Source organism: Salvelinus alpinus, chromosome 5 (genome assembly GCF_045679555.1).
Source record: "Salvelinus alpinus chromosome 5, SLU_Salpinus.1, whole genome shotgun sequence".
Lineage (NCBI taxonomy): Eukaryota > Metazoa > Chordata > Actinopteri > Salmoniformes > Salmonidae > Salvelinus > Salvelinus alpinus.
In genome coordinates, this window is record NC_092090.1 from 51,535,342 (window position 1) to 51,562,215 (window position 26,874).

At 41.1% G+C, this 26,874-nt stretch overlaps 1 protein-coding gene across 1 annotated transcript in view; it reads left to right on the forward strand.

Annotated features, from left to right (window-relative positions):
* The first annotated feature begins 7,818 nt into the window (after positions 1–7,818).
* tent2 (terminal nucleotidyltransferase 2) overlaps positions 7,819–26,874 on the forward strand; it is a 37,526-nt gene continuing 18,470 nt past the window's right edge. The window contains exons 1-12 of the mRNA XM_071400082.1: positions 7,819–7,975; positions 8,192–8,388; positions 12,733–12,846; positions 13,011–13,254; positions 13,442–13,556; positions 13,647–13,738; positions 14,780–14,843; positions 15,414–15,480; positions 15,842–15,918; positions 19,356–19,484; positions 19,620–19,663; positions 23,570–23,706. Coding sequence (XP_071256183.1) covers positions 8,246–8,388; positions 12,733–12,846; positions 13,011–13,254; positions 13,442–13,556; positions 13,647–13,738; positions 14,780–14,843; positions 15,414–15,480; positions 15,842–15,918; positions 19,356–19,484; positions 19,620–19,663; positions 23,570–23,706 — 1,226 coding nt within the window. The 5' untranslated portion in view covers positions 7,819–7,975; positions 8,192–8,245. The remainder of the gene's footprint in view (positions 7,976–8,191; positions 8,389–12,732; positions 12,847–13,010; positions 13,255–13,441; positions 13,557–13,646; positions 13,739–14,779; positions 14,844–15,413; positions 15,481–15,841; positions 15,919–19,355; positions 19,485–19,619; positions 19,664–23,569; positions 23,707–26,874) is intronic.

Genomic DNA, 26,874 nt, shown 5'->3' on the forward strand with positions numbered 1-26,874 from the left:
CATAACAAATTACTAGTTAGACATTTTCCGACTTCGGGTGTCCTTAAATTCAATCTGGAGTGGCAGAGTGCGCTCCTAAATTCAGAGCATTGTCAGATTGTCCATTTGTAAATTCAGTGCTTTTCACACTCGGAGCGCACGTTGGACGCTCAGGCGAGGAGTAGGGTTGATTTGAGCGTTCTGACCTTACAACTGCAGTCAAGCACCCAAGCTAGCTACTTTCAGACACAAATGAGACCACTCTGACCATTTTACTCGCCCTAGCAGAGCTGGTAAGGCAGTTTTCATGTTATCCAAAGCGTTGGTTACTGTAACTATGCTGCTGGCAACAATTAAATTTACACTTTTTTTGCCAAAATTTACTGACACCGGCCATATTCAATGGGTGTTGAGCGATCATAAATTCATTATTATGCGCTCTGGTACACTCAGAGGAGTGCTCTGAATTCGGAGTAGATAGCCAGAACGAATTTATGAAAGCAACTACAGTATATATACCACAACAACTATACCATTAAGCTAAGCTAAGAATGACGAGAATAATCAAGTCAATAAACGTTGGGTAGTTAGTTAGATGTCCTATAGTTAATATACTGGCAAGTTTGATTTATAAGTAGCCAACTAATGTTAGGTAGCTAGCTAACAACATACTGGTACATACTGCTGTAATGATATGCTATGTGTTTCGTAAGGACAGCATAGCTAACAAATTGTCAGCAAATATAACGTGTAAGGTAACTTCTTTGAAAAGTCAGTACTATTGCTCAAAATTTTCTTAACATTCGTCATAATTAAAGCAATGAATTTGTATCCGCTCTCGTTGTACTTCGACTGCATATTTTCGACCATTTTCTTCAAATCTCGAAACGAGTGAAGCCACGCCCATTTCCTGAAGCATTGCATTATGGGCCCTAAAGTACGGAAATAGTGTCCTCTGCATGTAATACTTCATATTTTGCCGAATTTAGTACGACATCCGGCATACTAACTATATACATACTATGACCAATGAGCATACTATATACTCATGCATGTCACAAATAGCATGGTTAGTGCGGTTAGTATGAGTATTTCGAAAACAGCTCTAGTGTTTTCATTCCCCTTTAAGTTGGTTTCAATAGGGGAAAATGATGCACTCGTGGCTAAAGGGACTGTCTTAAAAGTGCAATCAGCAGAATGTGGTGTTTACAGGAAAACGTAATGTTTGTCTCAATTAAATGATCAAGAGCTCTTAAACAAACTTTGTTTTTTCCTACAACAATTACATTTTGAAATTTGATCTTGTTAATATTTATAATTTTACGTAAAAATATAAGGTCATAAAGCATGAATAGGCCTGTGATCTTCAGTGTTTTCAGCAGTGGTGAGGCATAGGTAGGGTTGGGGGGGGGGTTCTTTGCTGGAGGAGTTTGAAGGGTCAGGTCAGATTATTTTATAGAATAACTGTGACAAGGTCACTTCGGGTGCCTTTTTAAAAAGACATTCTACTCCAAAATGCATGGAAATTATATGTTGACACCATCTGAAATATAACTGATCCGTGCCACTGCACTGCACTGCTTTTATATTAATATTTCCAGTTATGGGTCTTCTGTTCAATATCTCAGTGTCCATGGGTTGGGTTCCATTACCTCTCTTATGAAAGGTACACCTTTTATTTTTTCTCCGAATTCTCCGAATTCTTTTTTTTACTAATATTTATCCTTTTACAGCTGTGGTTATTTTTCCACATACATACATTTGAAGTCGGAAGTTTACATACACTTAGGTTGGAGTAATTAAAACTCGCTTTCCAACCACTCTATAACAAACTATAGTTTTGGCAAGTTGGTTAGGACATCTACTTTGTGCATGACACAAGTAATTTTTTCAACAATTGTTTACAGGCAGATTATTTCACTGTATCACAATTCCAGTGGGTCAGAAGTTTACATACACTAAGTTGACTGTGCCTTTTTAAACCGCTTGGAAAATTCCAGAAAATTATGTCATGGCTTTAGAAGCTTCTGATAGGCTAATTGACATCATTTGACTCAATTGGAGGTGTACCTGTGGATGTATTTCAAGGCTTACCTTCAAACTCAGTGCCTCTTTCCTTGACATCATGGGAAAATCAAAAGAAATCAGCCAAGACCTCAGAAAAAACATTGTAGACCTCCACAAGTCTGTCAATTTCCAAACGCCTGAAGGTACCACATTCATCTGTACAAACAATAGTATGCAAGTATAAACACCATGGGACCACGCAGCCGTCATACCGCTCAGGAAGAAGACGCGTTCTGTCTCCTAGAGATGAACGTACTTTGGTGCAAAAAGTGCAAATCATTCCCAGAACAAAAGCGAATGACCTTGTGAAGATGCTGGAGGAAACAGGTACAAAAGTATCTATATCCACAGTTAAACGAGTCCTATATCGACATAACCTGAAAGGCTGCTCAGCAAGGAAGAAGCCACTGCTCCAAAACCGCTATAAAAAAAGCCAGACCGGTTTGCAACTGCACATGGGGACAAAGATCGTACTTTTTGGAGAAATGTCCTCTGGTCTGATGAAACAAAAATAGAACTGTTTGGCCATAATGACCATCGTTATGTTTGGAGGAAAAATGGGGATGCTTGCAAGGCGAAGAACACCATCCCAACCGTGAAGCACGGGGGTGGCAGCATCATGTAATGGGGGTGCTTTGCTGCAGGAGGGACTGGTGCACATCACAAAATAGATGGCATCATGAGGTAAGAAAATTATGTGGATATATTGAAGCAACATCTCAAGACATCAGTCAGGAAGTTAAAGCTTGGTCGCAAATGGGTCTTCCAAATGGACAATGACCCCAAGCATATTTCCAAAGTAGTGGAAAAATGGCTTAAGGACAACAAAGTCAAGTTATTGGAGTGGCCACAAAGCCCTGACCTCAATCCTATAGAACATTTGTGGGCAGAACTGAAAAGGCATGTGCGAGCAAGGAGGTCTACAAACCTGACTCAGTTACACCAGCTCTGTCAAGAGGAATGGGCCAGAATTCACCCAACTTATTGTGGGAAGCTTGTGGAAGGCTACCTGAAATGTCTGACCCAAGTTAAACATTTTAAAGGCAATGCTACCAAATACTAATTGAGTGTATGTAAACTTCTGACCCACTGGGAATGTGATGAAAGAAATAAAAGCTGAAATAAATTATTCTCGCTACTATTATTCTGACATTTCACATTCTTAAAATAAAGTAGTGATCCTAACTGACATAAAACAGTGAATTTGTACTTGGATTAAATTTCAGGAATTGTGAAAAACTGAGTTGAAATGTATTTGGCTAAGGTGTATGTGAACTTCCGACTTCAACTGTATCTAATTCTCAATAGTTTCTTATCCAAATGATGTATACCTGTAAAACCGTTTGATGTTAGGTCACAGACCTCCCTCCTCCATTAGAATCTCAATTTTCCATTGCACTGATTTTTTATATGAATATTTGCAGTTATGGGTCTTCTTTTCAATAGCTCACTGTCTATATGAGCTACAGATCTACAAACAAGTGTGGTGGGTTCCTTTAAATCAAATACATTTTTATTGGTCACATACACATGGTTAGCAGATGTTATTGCGAGTGTAGCGAAATGCTTGTGCTTCTAGTTCTGACAGTGCAGCAATATCTAACAAGTAATCTAAGAATTCCACAACAGCTACCTAATACACACAAATCCAAGTAAAGGAATGGAATAAGAATATATACATATAAACATATGGACAAGCAATGACCGAGCGGCTTAGGCATGATGCAATAGATGGAATAAAATACAGTATATACATATGAGATGAGTAATGCAAGATATGCAAACATTATTAAAGCGGCATTATTAAAGATACTAGTGATCCATTCATTAAAGTGGCCAATGATTTTAAGTCTGTATGTAGGCAGCAGCCTCTTTGTGATAGTGGTGGCTGTTTAACAGTCTGATGGCCTTGAGATAGAAGCTATTTTGCAGTCTCTCGGTCCCAGCTTTGATGCACCTGTACTGACCTCGCCTTCTGGATAGTAGCGGGGTGAACAGGCAGTGGCTTGGGTGGTTGTTGTCCTTGATGCTCTTTTTGGCCTTCCTGTGACATCGGGTGCTGTAGGTGTCCTGGAGGGCAGGTAATTTGTCTCCGGTGATGCGTTGTGCATACCGCACCACCTTCTGGAGAGCTCTGCGGTTGTGGGCGGTGCAGTTGCCGTATCAGGTCCCTCTGCTGTTTTCTGAAGTCCACAATCATCTCCTTTGTTTTGTTGACGTTGAGTGAGAGGTTGTTTTCCTGACACCACACTCCGAGTGCCTTCCCCTCCTCCCTATTGGCTGTCTCGTCGTTGTTGGTAATCAAGCCTACTGTTGTGTCATCTGCAAACTTTCTCTTATGAAAGCTACACCTTTTTTTTGTACCCCCCCCCCTTTGATATTCTACAAATATTTATCCTATTACAGCTGTGGTTCTTTGTTCACATAGATATCTAATTTTCAATAGTTTCTTATCCAAATGACATATACCTGTAAAACCAGTTGATGTTAAGTCACAGTCCTACCTCATCCATAGTACACCAATTAGAATTTCCTTTTTCCATTGCACAAATTTTTATGAATATTTCCATATTTTCAATAGCTCACTGTCCATATGAGCTACAGATCTACAAACAAGTGCGTTGGGTTCATCTTAAATGTAAAAAATTATTCCCTTTTGATTCTCTGTAAATATTTCTCCTATTACTGCCTTGGTTACTAAGTCAGGTACAGATAACAGTTTATGTTTCTTTGTATCCAGATGGTTTTGAAACAAACACTGAAAAAACACTCCAATATTGTACAGTTTTAACATATATTCCCTACCTAGGTCTTTATTTTACCACTTCTAGCAGTGGTTTTACATATTTGCTCACTTGTGCAGTTGTAATATGCTTGCCTTGCCTCTGCCTTTGATTTATTGTTTTCTGTTCTGTATTTTGACACTAGGTGTAGCCATTGGCCACAGTTCCTCTTAAACTGTGGACAAATAGAATTGACAACCACACCTCTCATTGGCACGCCAGCTGAATAGTTTCTTTGCAAATGTTCTTTGCATATCCCTATGACCTGTGTATTTGTCCATTCCATCTGTATCATTGATGAAGCCCGAAACAATCTTTTATTAGTTGTTTAAATATAATAAATATTTTTTAATGGCTATTTTTAGCTGCGAACACATAAGTGTTAGTTGCATAAGGCAGAGAGTGGATTAATGAGCTATAAGTACTTGTGAGAGGAATGATTACATGAACATTATGGTAGAGGGTTTAAATTGGAATTTAGCCAGGACATCAGGGTAAGAAACTATTCTCTTATGAGAAGTAGGCAAACCATGTTAAGCTACTAAATGATCAAAGAGTCAAGACACCCGTTTAAGACCCCTTCCAAAAGACAGCATCCTCCAAAGGGCAATGGCACAGGCACAATACCCAATCAACCCTTTGAACCTATGCCCTATGCACTTGTGGAGATCAAAGGTTATGGAGATTGGTATAAGCAGTATGGTGAAAAGTCCAAATACTATAAGATGGAAAGTTTAAGTTATTGCTGAGTCACTGGCTTACTGGTGCTCTTTCATGCCGTCCCAAGGAGGGGTGCGTCACTTGAGTGGGTTGAGTCACTGACGTGATCTTCCTGTCTGGGTTGGCGCCCCCCCTTGGGTTGTGCCGTGGCGGAGATCTTTGTGGGCTATACTCGGCCTTGTCTCAGGATGGTAAGTTGGTGGTTGAAGATATCCCTCTAGTGGTGTGGGGGCTGTGCCTTGGCAAAGTGGGTGGGGTTATATCCTTCCTGTTTGGCCCTGTCCGGGGGTATCATCGGATGGGGCCACAGTGTCTCCTGACCCCTCCTGTCTCAGCCTCCAGTATTTATGCTGCATTAGTTTATGTGTCGGGGGGCTAGGGTCAGTTTGTTATATCTGGAGTACTTCTGTCTTATCCGGTGTCCTGTGTGAATTTAAGTATGCTCTCTCTAATTCTCTCTTTCTCTCTTTCTTTCTCTCTCTCAGAGGACCTGAGCCCTAGGACCATGCCTCAGGACGACCTGACATGATGACTCCTTGCTGTCCCCAGTCCACACTGGCCGTGCTGCTGCTCCAGTTTCAACTGTTCTACCTGCGGCTATGGAACCCTGACCTGTTCACCGGACGTGCTACCTGTCCCAGACCTGCCTGTTTTCAACTCTCTAGAGACCGCAGGAGCGGTAGAGATACTCTTAATGATCGGCTATGAAAAGCCAACTGACATTTACTCCTGAGGTGCTGCACCCTCGACAACTACTGTGATTATTATTTTTTGACCATGCTGGTCATTTATGAACATTTGAACATCTTGGCCATGTTCTGTTATTATCTCCACCCGGCACAGCCAGAAGAGGACTGGCCACCCCTCATAGCCTGGTTCCTCTCTAGGTTTCTTCCTAGGTTTTGGCCTCTCTAGGGAGTTTTTCCTAGCCACCGTGCTTCTACACCTGCATTTCTTGCTGTTTGGGGTTTTAGGCTGGGTTTCTGTATAGCACTTTGAGATATCAGCTGATGTACGAAGGGCTATATAAATACATTTTATTTTATTTGATTGACATATTGCTTACACCAGTCAAATCCACTCAGATCTCCACAAGCCATACACCACTTACAGAACCATTTGGTGTGTCATACCACATGTCCAACCGTATACATTAGGGATTAACCTGGGTAACTGGGATCCCTGGACTGTCCAGGGAACACTCTTCACATTTCCCCAAAAAATAAAATGACAAAACAAGGGAAATAAAAAAAATATATACCTAATGTCTGCACTAATGCAATTCCACAAAATACACAACATGCGCAGCATCAGACTAGACAAAAATGTAATAGGACATTATCCAAGCTGGTTGATGCATGGAAGCCTTTAACCTAGCGTATTTACGTCACAAATAGTCGCCATAAATTCCACACACGCATAACTGAAACTGACATAAAAAGCACACACATAAGTGACACTGCCAGACTGCACACGCAACCCGAATGCAGTTACTAAACCGTACAGGAAACCCCTACAGTATAGCCTATAAAATACAGTCACAAATTTGATAGGCCTATGCACAATTCACTACATAGGCATCTCTGTCAACTGAAGTCTTAACATATAACATATATATTTTCCTATATAGTCCCAATCCCAATGAAACGCAAAATCCTGACTCCTGTCTCGCATGAACATTCCTAACTTTATTCTGTAATCCATAGGTTGTATTAACAAAGCACGCCTCTCGCATATGTTGACTGAGAAGGATCATATGTTACGAGTTCCAACCCAACTTTTCTATGACTTTTATCGCGTTTATCTTTACTTTTTTTGTACAGAAAGTTCATACTATTATCACATATGACTTCTGGACATCAGATCGACAGTTACTAACCTCGATTATGACTTCAAATAGAGTTCAACTCTGACTCAGCTGTTCCACTGGAAGTTCCAGTGATGCGCTCAATATGGAAGTGGTCGGATGAAGCATACGCGAGGCTACAAGACTGTTTTGCTAGTACAGACGGGGATTACAGAAGGGGATATCGTGCCTGGCCGTGCAGTCATGAGTGAACAGGGAGTACAGGAGGGGATTGAGCATGCACCCATCCTTGTAAATGGGTCAAATATAGCCCCCTTGGTAGCTAGAGGTAAATAATACAAATGCTGGGCCCTTCAGTGACTGGGTGCCATGCAGTGTGTAATCTTCATATAGGTTTAACCCTTCTGAATAGGAATTCTTTTTTTTTTTGTAGCTTACACGCAATTACCGGTATTGCACTTTTACGATGGTCCCTAAATCACCAGAGGCGAAGAGTTCGAATATCGGTAAACATAAAGGGTTTACCTAGCTCTGTGCCATCATCTGATTCTATATTTCACTCATCATCCTAGGACCGTCTGTCCGAGAGCTATTGAAGAGAAAACTCCGAATCTCCAAAGTAAACATGTTTTTACTGCAATTCATTTTTTCTCCAGCCTAACAGATTATGTTGATGCAGAGACTCAAAAACAGACTAACAAGTGAAACCGCTAACGTTAGCTTACTAGCTAGCTAACGTTACCTAACTTAGCATAACTAGCTTGGTAGCTAAATCATACTAATATTTAGGACTGCTGGCTAAGATCTTGGCGTTGTTTCTTGGTTCTTCATCTAGCCTGAGACCGATACACCGAGGCGCAGTTGATGTTGGACCTCCGTCAGCAGCAACATGTACCCCAGCGCTGCGCCAGCGGGATGCCCGCCCTACAACTCCAAAAACGGGCACGGTAATGGACTCTACCCGCTACCTCAGGCCTTCCTTCAACATCACCAGCAACTAGCTGAGGCTCCACGAAACATCGCTAACACAAGGTAAGGCAATCCCATTGAATAATGTTGCTGGGTGGGTCTTTCTATGTATGTATGTCCATATAGACTAAAGAGAACACGTTTTTAAAGAAATTGAACAGAGGTTTTGTATACTTTTAAGCCGGTAGTTCTGAAAACAGTGCTCAAGAGTCTAAAAGTGTACTCGAAATTGTGTATATGGTCATAGTTCACGAGCCCCCTGTAGCATGTGCACAAAGAGAGTAACAAAAACACTGCTGTGCATGATGGGCTAGCCCCGCAACCCCATGGGACAATACTTTGCCCATTGAATTAGGATTTAGCATACTAGAAATAATTTAAACCTCCATTATGATGGCCCAAAGGTCATCCATGTTGGTCAGGGAGTTGGTCGACCATGGTTTGCCAGTGCTGTGATAAGTTGTTTTGTAAAACAATGAATGTGAAGAATGTATCTGCACTCTGTGTGTTAGCTAGCTAGCCAATCCGTTTTAGAGAATGATTGCATACATTTTTCAAATTAACTGCCAATATACCAACATTTCATTCAAACAATCCACAGCCATACACTGGCTCAAATCAGTTGATGATAGGACTTAGATAAGTTGTAAATGCAACAAGTACTGATATTGTATCATATAATAACACTAACAGCTTTAAAAGAAAACAAAATCTGAGACATATATGGTCTGTTTACATATATTTTAGAGGCTATTTATACAGAACATATGTATAAAATGTGTATACACTGTATTTATAATTATATGACAATATTTTAGGTTGGGTATAATGCCATTACACAATTTCCGATACATCACTTGCCTTTTATTTTCCTGCATACAGTACATTCAGAAACTATTCTGTTACGTTACAGCCTGTGTGTAATGTATGTGTGTGTATGTACAGTACCAGTCAAAAGTTTGGAGACACCTTTATTTTTACTATTCTCTACATTGTAGAATATTAGTGAAGACCATTGGCTACGGGTTGCGCTGTTTTGCGGCTATGAACGATGGACCTGTTAGGCTCTGACCAAGATTAAAGCGTTCCCTGGTTGTGACCATGAATAATGCCCCCCTCCTACCTCCTCACAACAAACTTTTATCTTCCAAAGACGCACGGTTTTGCATCTTGACAAATTATTTAACTAGTACACACATCATGAAAGTAGGAGAGATGCACAGTAGCTCCCACCATGTATGTGTGAGATGCTTTATGTATGACCATGTTTTATGTTTTACCACTCATTACTGCTGTAACCTGTCTAGATAAAGAGCACGAGACTGAAAACGTCAATGAACACAGATACAGATCGCTAGAGTTTTTGCCTCCCAGCCTTTCTTCCTAACATTTTAAAGACTGATGCCACTGTTCTTAAAGCTTTTCAGCTGGACACGTCTCTAATCTTACCTTGTTCCATCAGCACTTGAGTTGGTTGGTTTTCACAACTCCATCCCGTCAACCGGGACAGGCTTCACAACCTGAAAAATAAGGACTATTACAAAATGCTGTGTAACATAGACCTACTGATAGTGTTCTTGGTTTGTGGCAACGCAGTTCTGTCTCTGTGCAGCTGTGGATTGGTGGTGCAGCAGGAGTGTTGAGTTGCGATAAGTGTGCAGTCTGGTAAAGTGCAACTAGATGGTTAAACAGAGCACTTCCTGCAACACAGGAGCAGAGGCTTCAGACTACTGGTACTGAGTGGTTCAACACCATTTGTGGAGTGAAGAAAAGTGCTAAAGTGAGGTGCACATACAGTTGAAGTCGGAAGTTTACATACACCTTAGCAAAATACATTTAAACTCAGTATTTCACCATTCCTGACATTTAATCCTAGTAAAAATTCCCTGTCTTAGGTCAGTTAGGATCACCACTTTATTTTAAGAATGTGAAATGTCAGAATAATAGCAGAGTGATTTATTTAAGCTTTTATTTCTTTCATCACATTCCCAGTGGGTCAGAAGTTTACATACACCCAATTAGTATTTGGCAGCATTGCCTTTAAATTGTTTAACTTGGGTCAAATGTTTTGGGTAGCCTTCCACAAGCTTCCCACAATAAGTTGGGTGAATTTTGGCCTGTTTCCTCCAGCATCTTCACAAGGTCCTTTGCTGTTGTTCTGGGATTGATTCGCACTTTTCGCACCAAAGTATGTTCATCTCTAGGAGACAGAACGCGTCACCTTCCTGAGTGGTATGACGGCTGCGTGGTCCCATGGTGTTTATACTTTCGTACTATTGTTTGTACAGATGAACGTGGTACCTTCAGGCGTTTGGAAATTGCTCCCAAGGATGAACCAGACTTGTGGAGGTCTACAATTTTTTTCTGAGGTCTTGGCTGATTTCTTTTGATTTTCCCATGATGTTAAGCAAAGAGGCACTGAGTTTGAAGGTAGGCTTTGAAATACATCCGCAAGTACACCTCCAATTGACTCAAATTATGTTAATTAGCCTATCAGAAGCTTCTCAAGCAATGACATTTTCTGGAATTTTCCAAGCTGTTTAAAGGCACAGTCAACTTAGTGTATGTAAACTTCTGACCCACTGGAATTGTGATACAGTGAAATAATCTGTCTAAACAATTGTTGAAAAAATTTAATTGTGTCATGCACAAAGTAGATATCCTAACCGACTTGCCAAAACTATAGTTTGTTAACAGGAAATTTGTGGAGTGGTTGAAAAACGAGTTTTAATGACTCCACCCTAAGTGTATGTAAACTTCCGACTTCAACTGTATATGGCGTCGTGTCGGCAAGCGGTTTGCTCACGTCAACATTGTGAACAGAGTTCCACATGGTGGGGTTATGGTATCAGCAGGCATATGCTGTGGACAATAAACACAATTGCATTTTATTGATGGAAATTTTAATGCACAAAAATATAATGATGAGATCCCGAGGCCCATTTTTTTTATGTATCTGTGACCAACAGATGCATATCTGCATTCCCAGTAATGTCAAGTCCATGGATTATGGCCTAATTTATTTCTTTCAATTGACAGATTTTGTCATATGAACTGTAACTCGGTAAAATCTTTAATTGTTGCATGTAGCGTTTATATTTTTGTTCAGTATATATTTAGGCTAGTTACATTAACAGTAAACATATACAGGAAACAAAAAGCAACTGGAGATCTAAATAACCAAAACATAATCTTTAACCCACGTCATCAATGAAGCAATGCCAGCCTACCATAAACATGTTTCCTGACTATTGAGATTGTTCAAATATGTGTTATGTACTTGTTATTTTCTGAAACTATGCAAATTATAAAAAATATTTTAAAAGTCACATTTTTGGACCCTCACTAGTTTGCATCACTGCAGGTAAACCAAAGCATGGGTTGCTGTTGTACCTTGTCTATACACTGCTTACAACAGGGATCATCAATTAGATTCAGCTGTGGGACATTTTTTTTTAAATTGTTGAGCATATGGTCAGGGGGACGGAATAATATGTAGACTGCAAATTGACCGCAAGGCGCCCAAACCAATATAATGGGGGGCAAATAAAGTCCTGTGGGCAGCCAGTTGGGGAATCCTGGTTTACAGGTTAAGGGAACCAATATGTCATTTTGTACTTTGGGTGAACCATTTAGGGGTGGGGGATTGTTTTAAAATTAATCACAGAATACCAGGAACAGCCACATCTACTGGTCAGAATCTGGTAATATCAGGATGTAAGATGGGACATAAACCTAACAACTTCAATGACTAATATCTCTGAACAGGGTAAAAAACTATCTCAAATTCACTGAGCCGCAGCGCCATACTACTTGTCAAACGTTTGGGATTGGTGTGGGTGGTCTGTGTGTGGCTTTTGACAATTTCTTTGGAATCCTCATGTTTCACACATTGTTAGAATATTTTGGGGTCCAAATCAGATTTCATCTACTATATTTATTGAATATTATATGATTGTTATAATTTAAAATGCACAATTTGGGTGAAATCAATTAGATCAATTTCTCAGAGATCTAATTATATTTCAACAAAATGTTGCAGGAATGCTAATCTTATCTGTTTCTAACTACAAAAATGATTCCGGGAACAATCTTAGTTGGTGGGTGTCATGACTTGCTGAAATGACATGGAAAGACCCTAAAGTATTATCAAAGACTTTCTAAACCTTGGTCTGCTGCAGACTACTTTTCCTGTTTCCCCAGCTGACAAAACAACTTCTCTTTTCCTAACCTTGTGAAAATGAATCCTGCATTTGTGCCATATGTGCGCAAGCAATACAGAATCAAATGCGTTCTCTTTTAGTCTGTATGGCTACTTGTATGTACTTGATCTTTTTGCTCTGTTTATCGACTACTGAGATATTTCATGCTGGTGTGTTAGCCTATTCTCACTGTGTGTGTGTGTAGTTTCCATGGTCGGTCCCTGCCTGCAGGTCCTTCAGATATTCCCCCATATGATTGGAAGCCAAGTCCCAGCACCCCACCTGGTCCTCATGCATCTGCACTGGCCAACATGAGGAAGTAAGGCTTGTTTATTCTTTCTCTGTTTTCTTCTACCTGCCCTATTTCATTAGCACAGGCACCATTTCCAAACGTTAGACCTGAAATGTTGCCGTTTCCTAAAGTGTGTGTGTCTTCCTCTCCTGTGTGTGTGTGCTCCTGTGTCTTCTCCCTATGTATACTAGGAGGCACAGTGGAGACCACAGCCCGTATAATGTAAAGAGGCAGCACTTCAGTTCCCCTGTCCCCCATCATGGCAGTCCTCCTGCTGTCGGCTCCTCTCCCTCGGTATCCCACCCTGGCCCCAGGGAAACACAGTATTCCCTAATCCAGCACTCCCCTCTCAGCCCCCAACCGTCTGGCCCACGGATGCCCCCCCTGTGGGGAGAGAACCCTCGTAGCTCACTGCAGGCTTATGCCAAGGACAAGGTAAGCCTCAGGATCATGATAACAATACATATTATGTGTAGCGGGTTCTCTTTTTATCCAACCTGGGCGTTTACATTCACGTTCACATGGATATACACAAACAAATAGAGATCATGAGAAAACAAGTCCCAGTGGGGTAGCCCTTGTGTGTATCAGCACAGATGCTGTGAGTTGTTGTGTCTCTCAGCTGAGTGGTCAGATGGTGGAGCTTTTTGAGGCATGCCAGCAGCAGTCGACTGACCTGGAGAGGAAGGAGCTGTGCAGAGCTCAACTACAGAGAGAGATCCAGAGACTCTTCCCATGTATGTAACACACACAGACACACACTAAATCATCCTACTGTCATAATTCTCTACACCCCCCCCACCCCTGTCTCTCTCTCTCTCTCTCAGTGGTGAGGTTGTACCTGGCTGGTTCTTCTCTGAGTGGTTTCGGCAGCAGGAACAGTGATGCTGACCTCTGTTTGGTCATCCAAGCAGCACCAGTGAGTGTGTCAATTACTTGTAACACACACAAACCAGATCTCCATCCAACCATTTAATGCGGATGAATTACCTGAAGCATAAAAAAAGTCACAACAGGCCTGGTGGAAACAGGAAGTTTGTGGGTAAAATTTCCTAATGTCAACAAAACAAAATACGCTAGACAAGGTTGGATAATCTTTTTGTCGTTGAAATTGAGAATGCGACAATTGTGGTGGAAACACCTTTATGTGCAAATGTTGATATAACAACCATCATTTTGAGGTAAACTTGGAAGTAAATATGTTATGTTGTAGGCCTATCACCACAATGTGGAAAGGCATGAGTTTATAGGCAGATGAAATAAGTTATGATGAACTTCACATGGTGGTTAAGTGCATGGTGATCATGCAAATTTCCAATAAATATCGAGGGTAGGCTATTATTTGAATGCTGGTGACATGATGATCGGTGCTTTATCAAATATAATGATCTTGCTCTTAGCCTATCTTGTCATAACATACCCTGTCCGCTTTATCAGCGAACTCTTGTCTAAAAAGCATGCGCCAAAACCAGGTTGGGCATATTTGCTATTTATCACAACAGTTTTTGGGACAATTTTTGGTAGAGTTGAACGTTAGATTGAAATGCATTGAACTTCTGTTTTTTATTTGGTACGTGGGAACTTAAGCGCAAAAGTGTTTTTAATGTGCACTATGTCCTCACACATAGCTTTTGATGGAAACACACCTTGTGGTAAAATGCACATATTGTTTTTATGCAGATTTTTTTTGAATATTTACTTGAAAATCTGTCGCCAATTGGATGGAAACCTAGCTACAGACACACAGCCATATTAGCATAGACGTGACATCAGTCAAAACACCTCAAAACAAGACATTGTGAAACGAGCCACCTACAGTAGCTATCTGGCCATCTAGAATCACAACAACACACAGACTTCTGCCCCATTGAAGCGTGCGCATCGTTTTTGTGACTATCAGCTAACCCATCTATCTTTCTGTGAATAAAATGCCTATTGACCCTGTCTGTGTCTCTGTCAGGTGGACCAGAGGAATGATGCTGTGTATGTACTCAGTCTCATTCAGCAGCTCTTCTACAGACTCTGTGAGTACTAACGCTGCTCTTTAAGCACATTTCAGCTGTGTCTCTCAATACTCTTCATCAGCTCCCTTTCCTTGTCTCCTCTCCCTTTCTCCGAGCCATTATGAATACTAGTACAGTACCCGTCAAAAGTTTGGACACACCTACTCATTCAAGGGTTTTTCTTTATTTTTTACTATGTTCTACATTGTAGAATAATAGTGAAGACATCAGAACTATGAAATAACACATATGGAATCATGTAGTAACCAAAAACGTTAACTTTTGACTGGAACTGTACGTGAAAGGACTGGATAAGGTTCCGCTTTTTGTTTACACCATATGGCTTTAACCTGTCAGATCGGTGGGCTTGGCCCATCTTGTTCCATGAGTTTGTATAGTAATGATAAAGGAGCAGCTGTATTTATCCTCAGAGGGCGCTAGTTCCCCAGTGAAGCCAGAGTTATTGATATATATAGAGATGTAGGTAAACTAAACACACACAATGGTGTTCACTTTAGGTAGTCATAGTAATGAAATTATGTGTGCAAGGTCTTGTGGAGTTGAGGAATATGTGTGTGTTCTGGTCCACAGCGTACATAGAGAGACCGCAGCTGATCCGAGCCAAGGTCCCCATCCTCAAATTCAGAGACAAAGTCAGGTGGGTGGAAACTTTATCAATCAATCACATTTTATTTGTCTTTTTGATTTTCACAAACACATTTAGGCTTAGCAGTCAGAGGCAACACTGGCAAGGAAAGACTCCTTGAGAGGAAGAGAAGAAACCTTGTGAACAACCTTGTGACTATTGAGGTGAAGCCAATATTCCTCTGGCTGACTGGGTATAAGCGTATAGGTTCTCCTTCACACAGTACGGCTGTGCATCAAACATTTCTTTACAGACAGAAATATGTACATGTTACTAATGGTCCAATTCCACAGTAGAACAGTGCACGGGCAATGGACTAGGTATATCAAACCTCAATAAAAATGTATTTATCTCTTCCTCTCTCTTTCTCCAGTGGAGTCGAGTTTGATCTGAACGTAAACAACACTGTAGGGATCAGAAACACCTTCTTGCTGAGGAGTTACGCCTACGGTTAGGTCACACACATAACACTCATACCCATCACTGCTTATCTGTCACCGCTCACCTTTCACCCTCTTCCAGCTATTGGCTACTGGTTAAACTAAATCATTAGTTTGTGCTTTACATTAAAACAGGGGATCTAAACAGTGTGGCTATTCTACTTTCTTTTTACAGTGCATTCCCTTACCTTTTTCCACGTTTTGTTACGTTACATGCCGACTTATTCTAAAATTGGTTAAATACACTTTTTCCCCTCATCAATCTACACAAAATACCCCATTGCAAATGTATTAAAAACAAAAAACAGATACCTTATTTACATACAGTACCAGTCAAAAGTTTGGACACACCTACTCATTCAAGGGTTTTTCTTTATTTTACTATTTTCTACATTGTAAAATAATAATAGTGAAGACATCAGAACTATAAAATAGCACATATGGAATCATGTAGTAACCAAAAATGTGTTAAGCAAATCAAAGTATATTTTAGATTGTTCAAGGTAGCCACTCTTTGCCTTGATGACAGCTTTGCACAATCTTGGCATTCTCTCAAGCAGCTTCATGAGGAATGCTTTTCCAACAGTCTTGAAGGAGTTCCCACATGCTGAGCACTTGTTGGCTGAATTTCCTTCACTCTGCGGTCCAACTCATCCCAAACCATCTCAATTGGGTTGAGGTCTGGGGATTGTGGAGGCCAAGTCATCTGATGCAGCACTCCATCACTCTCCTTATTGGTCAAATAGCCCTTACACAGCCTGGATGTGTGTTTTGGGTAATTGTCCTGTTGAAAAACAAATGATAGTCCCACTAAGGCAAACCAGATGAGATGGCGTATCGCTTCAGAATGCTTTGGTAGCCATGCTGGTTAAGTGTGCCTTGAGTTCTAAATAAATCCCTGACAGTGTCACCAGCAAATACCTGCTTCTCCCTGCTTCACGGTGGGAACCACACATATACGGAGATCATCCGTTCACCTACTCTGTGTCTCACAAAGACACTGCGGTTGGATCCAAAATATCTCAAATTTGTACTCATCAGACCAAAGGACAGATTTCCACTGGTCTAATGTCCATTGCTCGTGTTTCTTGGCCCAAGCAAGTCTCTTCTTATTGGTGTCCTTAGTAGTGGTTTCTTTGCAGCAATTTGACTATGAAGGTCTGATTCACACAGTCTCTGAACAGTTGATGTTGAGATGTGTCTGTTACTTGAATTCTGTGAAGCATTTATTTGGGCTGCAATTTCTGAGACTGGTAACTCTAATAAACTTATCCTCTGCAGCAGAGGGTCTACTTTTCCTGTGATGGTCCTCATGAGAGCCAGTTTCATCATAGCACTTGATGGTTTTTACGACTGCACTTGAAGAAACTTTCAAAGTTCTTGAAATTTTCCGGATTGACTGACCTTCAAAGTAATGATGGACTGTTGTTTCCCTTTGCTTATTTGAGCCATAATATGGACTTGGTTTTTTTCCAAATAGGGCTATGTTCTGAATACCACCCCTGCCTTGTCACAACACAACTGATTGGCTCAAACGCATTAAGAAAGAAAGAAATTCCACAAATGACCTTTTAACAAGGCACACCTGTTTAATGAAATGCATTCCAGGTGACTACGTCGTTAAACTTGTTGAGGAATGCCAAGAGTGTGCAAAGCTGTCATCGAGGCAAAGGGTGGCTATTTGAAGAATCTCAAATATAAAATATATTTTGATTGGTTTAACACTTTTTTTGGTTACTACATGATTCCTTATTTGTTATTTCATAGTTTTAATGTCTTCACTATTATTCTCCAATGTAGAAAATAGTAAAAATAAAAGAAGTTGAATGCATTCAGTTGTACAACTGACTAGGTATCCCCCTTTCCGCTATTCAGACCCTTTGCTATGAGACTCGAAATTGAGCTCAGGTGCATCCTGTTTCCATTGATCATCCTTGATGCTTGATGTTTCTACAACTTGATTGGAGTCCACCTGTGGTAATTTCAATTGATTGGACATTATTTGGAAAGGCACACACCTGTTTATAGAAGGTCCTACAGTTGACAGTGCATGTCAGAGCAAAAACCAAGCCATGAGGTCGAAGGAATTGTCTGTAGAGCTCCGAGACAGGATTGTGTCGCGGCACAGATCTGGGGAAGGGTACCAAAACATTTCTGCATTATTGAAGGTCCCCAAGAACACAGTGGCCTCCATCCTTCTTAAATGGAAGATGTTTGGAACCACCAAGACTCTTCCGCCCGGCCAAACTGAGCAATCGGGGGAGAAGGGCCTTGGTCAGGGAGGTGACCAAGAACCCGATGGTCAGTCTGACAGAGCTCTAGAGTTCCTCTGTGGAGATGGGAGAACCTTCCAGAAGGACAACCATCTCTGCAGCACTCCACCAATCAGACCTTATGGTAGAGTGGCCAGACGGAAGCCACTCCTCAGTAAAAGGCACATGACAGCCCGCTTGAAGTTAGCCAAAAGGCAACTATAGACTCTCTGGTCTGATGAAACCAAGATTGAACACTTTGACCTTAATGCCAAGCGTCACGTCTGGAGGAAACCTGTTATCATCCCTATGCTGAAGAATGGTGGTGGCAGCATCATGCTTCGGGATGTTTTTCAGCGGCAGGGACTGGGAGACTACTCAAGGAAAAGATGAACGGAGCAAAGTACAGAGAGATCCTTGATGAAAATCTGCTCCAGAGCGCACAGGATCTCAGACTGGGGCGAACGTTCACCTTCCAACAGGACAATGCCCCTAAGCACACAGCCAAGATAGCGCAGGAGTGGCTTCCGGACAAGTCTCTGAATGTCCTTGAGTGGCCCAGCCAGAACCCGGACTTAAACAATATGGAACATCTCTAGAGAGACCTGAAAATAGTTGTGAGGCGACTCTCCCCAACCAACCTGACAGAGCTTGAGAGGATCTGTAGAGAAGAATGGGAGAAACTCGCCAAATACAGGTGTGCCAAGCTTGTAGCGTCATACCCAAGAAGACTCAAGGCTGTAATTGCTGTCAAATTACTGAGTAAAGGGTCTGAATACTTATGTGAGTGTGACATTTCAGTGTTTTATTTTTAATAAATGTGCAAAAAATTTATAAAAACCAGTTTTTGCTTTGTCATTATGGGGTATTGTGTGACATGATGAGGAAAATCTACACACAATATCCTTTTAGAATAAGGCTGTAATGTAACAAAATGTAGAAAAGGTCAAGGGGTCTGAATACTTTCCAAATGCACTGTACATGCTGTTCTAGCGTAACCACAGACTTGCACTACCACATTACGCCGCTCACAACAAATTAATAATATCAAAACAGATCATTTGGGTGAAAGTCACACATTTCAATAAGGAGAGTATTTCTAACCCTGTTACACACTCATACAATGTGCTGGATGTGTGCCCACTATGTTCCAATTCTGTACTAGCCTCTTCTCTCTCGCTCCGTGTGTCTATAGCTGAGCGGCGTGTGCGTCCCATCATCTTGGTGGTAAAGAGGTGGGCCAGACATCACAGGATAAACGATGCCAGTAAAGGAACACTCAGCAGCTACACTCTAGTACTGATGGTACTACACTACTTACAGAGTGAGTGTAAACACACACACACACACACACACAGTAATCATGGTCCTGCACTAACTACAATATACCTCTGGCATTCCTTTTTCGAGGTTAACCACTACACTGTTTAACCGAGTGTGTCTGTCTCTGTCTTTACAGCTTTGCCTGAACCAGTCATTCCCTCTCTGCAGAATGAATATCCAGTAAGGAAATTTACATTTACTCTTAAATGACAAAAACAGGCTACATTACAGGTTTATTAAGTCGTTTTAGGCTACAAATTCCAATAAAACGACATCATGTCATTACTTTCCATGATTTGTCTAACTACACTATCTTGAATCTAGCAAAGATGTTTTTTTGGTTCAGGGTGTAGTATTTATTTAGTTTCAAAGCGCAAACATTTTATAGCAGGTTTCTTACACTGGGGGGGCAGGCCTGCCCGGGGCAAGTCCAGGGGAGTTGCCTGCCTTCTAGCAATACTAGAAGGCAGGCAATGTCGGCTTAACGGCAAGAGCTAAAATGGCTTTGAAAAAATAAGATAGCATTCACTACTAACTAGCCTAGGGGTTAGAGGATTGGGCCAGTAGCCGAAAGATTGCTGGTTCGAGTACCTGAGCTGTCAAAGTAAAACATCCTTGAGCAAGGCACTTTACCATAATTTTCTCCAAGGGTGCCGTACTATGACTGACCATGTCAAACAACACATTTCACTGCACCTATCCGGTGTATGTGACAATAAAACATTTTATACTTTTTTTTAATTATAAATTATTGACATATAATAGGAATTTGGGTACATTACTCAACCTGTAACTCCAATGTTCTAATGAATATTGGTTTCTCCCAGCACCCAGACACCTCCTTTCCACTGTGTGTAGGAGTCTTTGTCCCTATATGATGCAGGGTTTCCGTAAGCCGGCAATACATGAAAAGCTGATAAATAAAACTGTTGCCGGCCAATTATCGGGGAAGAAAAATAATCCCATTGCAAAAATAATACTTTTTAGCATAATCCACGATGGACATACTAGTCGATGTAAATACATTTGACCGGTCATGCTTACCTGTTTATAGGTTAATTAGCATACTTTTGTGGAACTAAATTGGTCTGTGTGTATTTTCATTGGTCGTTAAGTTTATCACATGCGTACAGATACAGAGCCTATGAGCGGAAAATCTGTCAGACAGCGCGAGAGCTGCTGCTACAGCTTTTCAAACAACTAATTTGTTGCTGCTGGAGTGAAACGTGCTTTTATAATCCCATTCATTGCCTATATGCAACAGTAAGAAAGGCATGTCACACACTACTTTGCAATGATCTGGATGCAATATGTATTTTGAAAACTTAGTTGTTTGAAACCTGAACGTTTTACTTCATATAATTAGGCATGTCTTACCTTGCTTCAAAGTAAAATACGACAATACAAACGTGGAGGCAATTATACTGAACAAAAATAAAAACACAAGGTGTAAAGTTCCCAGACATTTTCGATACGCACAAAAAGCTTATTTCTCAAAAATGTTGTTCAGAAATTTGTTTGCATCCCTGTCAGTGAGCATTTCTCCTTTGCCAAGATGATCCATCCACATGACAGGTGTGGCATATCAAGAAGCTGATTAAATAGCATGATCATTACATATTTGCACCTTGTGCTGGGAACAATAAAAGGCCACTCTAAAATGGTCAGTTTTTTCACAGATTTTGAGAGAGCATGCAATTGGCATGCTGAATGCAGTAATGTCCACCAGAGCTGTTGCCAGAGAATTGAATGTTCATTTCTCTACCATAAGCGTTGTTTGTGAGAATTTGGCAGTACGTCCAACCGGCCTCACAAACACAGACCACGTGTAACCACACCAACCCATGACCTCTACATCTGGCTTCTTCACCTCCGGGATCGTCTGAGACCAGCCAACCGGACAGCTGATGAAACTGCGTTTGCACAACTGAAGAATTTCTGTATAAACTGTCAGAAACCGTGTCAGGGAAGCTCATCTGACTTCAGTGGGAAAATGCTCACCTTCGATGGCCATTGGCACGCTAGAGAAGTGTGCTCTTTACGGGTGAATCCTGGTTACCATGGTGTTGTGTGTGCGACCGGTTTGCTGATGTCAATGTTGTGAACAGAGTGCCCCATGGTGGGGTTATGGTATGGGCAGTCATAAGCTACGGACAACGAACACAATTGCATTTTATCAATGGCAATTTGAATGCAGAGACACCTTGACGAGATCCTAAGGCCCATTGTCGTGCCATTCATCCACCGCCATAACCTCATGTTTCAGCATGATAATGCACGGCCCATGTCGAAATGATCTGTACACAATTTCTGGAAGTTGAAAATGTCTCAGTTCTTCCATGATCTGCATACTCACCAGACATGTCACCCATTGAGCATGTTCGGGATGCTCTGGATCGACGTGTACAACATCGTCTTACAGTTCCCACCAACATTCAGCATTTTCGCACAGCCATTGAAGAGGAGTGGGACAACATTCCACAGACCACAATCAACAGCCTGATCAACTTTATGCGGAGGAGATGTCGCGCTGCATGAGACAAATAGTGTTCATAATGGATACTGACTGGTTTTCTGATCCTCGCCCCTCCCTTTTTTTTAAGGTATCTGTGACCAACAGATGCATATCTGTATTCCCAGTCGTGTAATCCACAGATTAGGGCCTAATTAATTAATTCAAATTAACTGATTTCCTTATATGACCTGTAACTCAGTAAAATCTTTGAAATTGTGGAATGTTGCAATTTTATTTTTGTTCAGTGTGTTTTATAAAGACTTCCATAAGCCATTGAAACCGGTAGCATATTTCTCTCATGTTCTATTGATTTTCAAGTGAACTTTCTTTCATTTTCCAGTAGCCAAAGGCACAATCCTGGTCATATTAGCAACCCATGGCAACCCATGCTAGTTGCATCTCCAGGTCTCCCCTCTTTCAAAATTTCTAGCGGACATTTTCGTCTCTGTCACTTGAAACCGCTTGCATTTTCGGTGCACTTTCGACAATGGTGTTTTTTTGCTAATTGCATTATGGAACGAACATTCACGCGTAGCTTACTGCCTTGTGCACATTGCTGTGCTTATAATGTGAATAAATAATAGTTGATCAACATATTAAGCTAAATGTTCTGATCTATTGCATCAGCCTCATTGCTTTAAAAAAATTCAAATAATGTAGCCAGAGTCTGTTAGGAATAGGCTATTTCTTTCTTGCACAGAACAACAAGCTGACCAATAGAATAGGTCAACTTTTCTACTATGGGGGATATTAGATTGACATATGCTAGTGACTTTTCTGTCTGTTACTCGTCTTGTTAGCTGAGGAGAAGTAAATGTGGCAGTTTTTCTAACATCTTCAAAGTGCGCATCGGTATCCAGTAAGAAGGAAGCATGTCGTTGCATCCTCGAGTTGCATGTGATTTCTGTCATTCTGAGCACCGTGGGTGGACGCCCTAATCAGATTACGCACCCGAGACCCGATGCATATGGGTCCGGTAAATTTCTCAAATGTCCATTAAATTAAAATGCTCCCGGTAAAATGTCTGGTGCCAGATTTTCCCAACGGAAACCCTGGTATGATGATGTAATTTACAACATACTATGTGATGATGTCATCTGTTCCTGTGCGATGGTGTCATCTGTTCCTCTGTGATAATGCCATCTGTCCCAGTGTAATTAGTGTTGTATTCCTCTGCTCAAACTTTGCTGATACATGCCAGATCTTACGATGCCTGCATAGATAATTTATGTATCCGCATCATAGATTATGGCAATCTGGTCGATGATGTGGCACGCAACCATTGTTTGATGCAACATCTGAGCAGGGAAACACAACCAATGTAATCTGTCCCTGTAGGATGAGGTCATGTTTAAACCCCTGGGGCGTATTCATTAAAAATAAGACACAGCGTTGTAAAACATTTTGCAAGGAAACTGTTTAATTCCGAACGTTCTGCAACGTGACGCACAAACCGTTGTTTAAAAACTAAACGGAACTCAACATCTTTTGCTTGATGTTGCAGAACCTGTTTTAGCTGCAGAACGTTTTGCAACAGTGTGTGACTAATGAATACACCCCTGCTGTTTCAGGAGTGTTTTAGTCCATCCATGGATATCCACCATGTGCCTGAGGGTCCAAGAGACATCCCCCCCTACTCCTCCTCTAACCAGGCCTCACTGGGAGAGCTGCTGCTGGGCTTTCTCAAGTACTACACCTCCGTCTTTAGGTAATACTGCTAAAATATTCCTCTAGTACTGTCTTCAGGTAAGAGCCTTCAAATAATCCTCAAAAACTCAACATTTACTCTGAAAGTACTACAGCAATGTCGCCAGATAAGTAAAGTTGCCGGTAGGGTTGGGTGGTATCCAGATTTTCATACCTTTTTTTTACCAACCTTGTGCCATACTGGGGTATAAGGTATTACTTACGTTGCAGAACAAGGGGTCGCTTTTTTTATGGAAAAAAAGACCAATAACCGTCTGTTAAAAAAGAAATAATTATACATAATGCTAGCAGATGCTAATAAGTACTAACGAATTTCCATAGCAGATGCTAGCTATATGCTAATACACTTCCTCGCATGTGGTCTGTGCCCTGGCAAGTTCAGGCATCTGTAGGCGCAATGGATTGTGGTCCTTGTAGTTAATTACCATGTTTTCTGTCCTAAACTTTGTTGAATATTTGCCTGTTGTAAACTACAACTTCCTACAACGTCCTACAGTTTGTGTAAAACCCGAAGAAAAAAACAAACTAAATGAATATTCAATTAATTTAACCAACGTTGGTCATTTACTTGTTTAAAAATGGGGGGGAAACTACATTTTGGCTAATTGCTCAGCACGATAGGCTACTTCATCATTACGGATAATTTTTTTTATCACACAGGCATTTTGATATTGAAATGGTATGATTACAATTGAATCCATATGACAATGTATGGTTGCAATATTTTGACAGAAATGAACGTTTAAATGTTTGCTACGTTAGTTTTATGCTAGGTAGGAGCTGACTAACCAGTTAGCTTCAAAGGAAAATGCTAGCTAGCTAGCTTTACCATAGAATTAGCTGCTGCCAAGGCAGCTATTCTTCCTGGGGTCCAAACACATTAAGGCACTTGCATTACATGTAAAACAAAATAAAACAGTACATCATATAACATTATTGCGCCACTACATATCTACAATACAAAATGTATAATACCACAATACAACAATATTACAGTGTACGTGTGTGTGGAGTGCACGTGCTAGCGCTTGTGTGCGTATGCGTGTCTGTATCTTTTGTGTGTGTCTCTTCACAGTCCCTGCTGTTCCACAAGGTGTATTTTTATCTGTTGTTTAAATCTGATTCTACTGCTTGCATCAGTTACCTGATGTGGAATAGAATGATGAAAGGGTAAACACATTTAAGGTTGGAACTTCCTCTCACCACCTAATATGGTGATGAGTGGAAATCCAGTGGCGGGCAGTGGGTGAAGATGGAGCAGGATGAAATTTGACCGATATTCTTCACATTTTCTCATTGAAGAAACATTCAATCTCATTATAGTTTTGGAAACAGAAAACTGTATTATGTTACTTATGAACAGAGTGAACAGACTTGACCCTTTGCCAAAGTTTCAAAAAAAATTACAATGCCCACTCATTGTAAATGATGCAGATTACATATCTTAAGTTAATATGTTTGGCTTTACCACCTTTTGTTTTGGCCCGGTTTCTACAACTTAGAGCAGTGTATTGAATGCTATTTATTTATTTTACTTTTATTTATTAGTGGGAGACCAGGGTCTCATTCACAATGGTGCCCTGAGTACAAACATCTTCACAATCAAGAAAATGAACATTCCAAATAATACACCAAGAATAAAAAAACTGCAAGGTACAATTATAAAATTACAATTTCAACAAATAAACCAGTACAATCAATCAAAACATACCCCTGTAAGAACTTGTGACAATCAAGAGCTGCACTGTTAAGAGTACAGCTCTTGCAGTTCCAGTAACTTAATAGCAGTTGGTCACCAGGAAGTTAATTTGCATTTGTCAATAATTTACTGTCTGCTTGCTGCAAGTAGTTATGGTAAAATTCACAGTAACCTGCTGTGGCAGATCTGTCACGTCCACTGACCTGATGGTGTGGCAGCAAGGTCAAGTGGTTGTCAACCAAGATTTACATTTACATTTAAGTCATTTAGCAGACGCTCTTATCCAGAGCGACTTACAAATTGGTGCATTCACCTTATGATATCCAGTGGAACAACCACTTTACAATAGTGCATCTAACTCTTTTAAGGGGGGGGGGGGGTTAGAAGGATTACTTTCTCCTATCCTAGGTATTCCTTAAAGAGGTGGGGTTTCAGGTGTCTCCGGAAGGTGGTGATTGACTCCGCTGACCTGGCGTCGTGAGGGAGTTTGTTCCACCATTGGGGTGCCAGAGCAGCGAACAGTTTTGACTGGGCTGAGCGGGAACTGTACTTCCTCAGAGGTAGGGAGGCGAGCAGGCCAGAGGTGGATGAACGCAGTGCCCTTGTTTGGGTGTAGGGCCTGATCAGAGCCTGAAGGTACGGAGGTGCCGTTCCCCTCACAGCTCCGTAGGCAAGCACCATGGTCTTGTAACGGATGCGAGCTTCAACTGGAAGCCAGTGGAGAGAGCGGAGGAGCGGGGTGACGTGAGAGAACTTGGGGAAGTTGAACACCAGACGGGCTGCGGCGTTCTGGATGAGTTGTAGGGGTTTAATGGCACAGGCAGGGAGCCCAGCCAACAGCGAGTTGCAGTAATCCAGACGGGAGATGACAAGTGCCTGGATTAGGACCTGCGCCGCTTCCTGCGTGAGGCAGGGTCGTACTCTGCGAATGTTGTAGAGCATGAACCTACAGGAACGGGTCACCGCCTTGATGTTAGTTGAGAAAGATGTTGAGGATGTCCCAAGTGTGCTCACCACAAAGAATGCTTAGTAGTTGTAAACTAATGTTAAGGTATCTTGTAATCATTAAAGTTCAGGGAAAGTACAGTAAGTTATTGTCAGCTATTTGCAAGTAAGTTACTGGCTATTAAGTTACTTTGAGTTTTATAATAGCAATAATAATTCATTTATTTTTCTCACATCCATCGCACTTAAGAAAATGTATTAATTGATAATAAAAACAGTCCAAAACACAGAACATTGTAAGCAGACAACAATCAAAGCCATTTACAGGTGTTGTCAGATCCGGTGGACAGAAGAACAGAATAAACATACACTACATGACCAAAGTGTGTGGACACCTGCTCGTCGAACATCTCATTCCAAAATCATGGGCATTAATATGGAGTTGTTACCCCCCTTTGATGCAATAACAGCCTCCACTCTTCTGGGAAGGCTTTCTACTAGATGTCGGAACATTGCTGCGTGGAC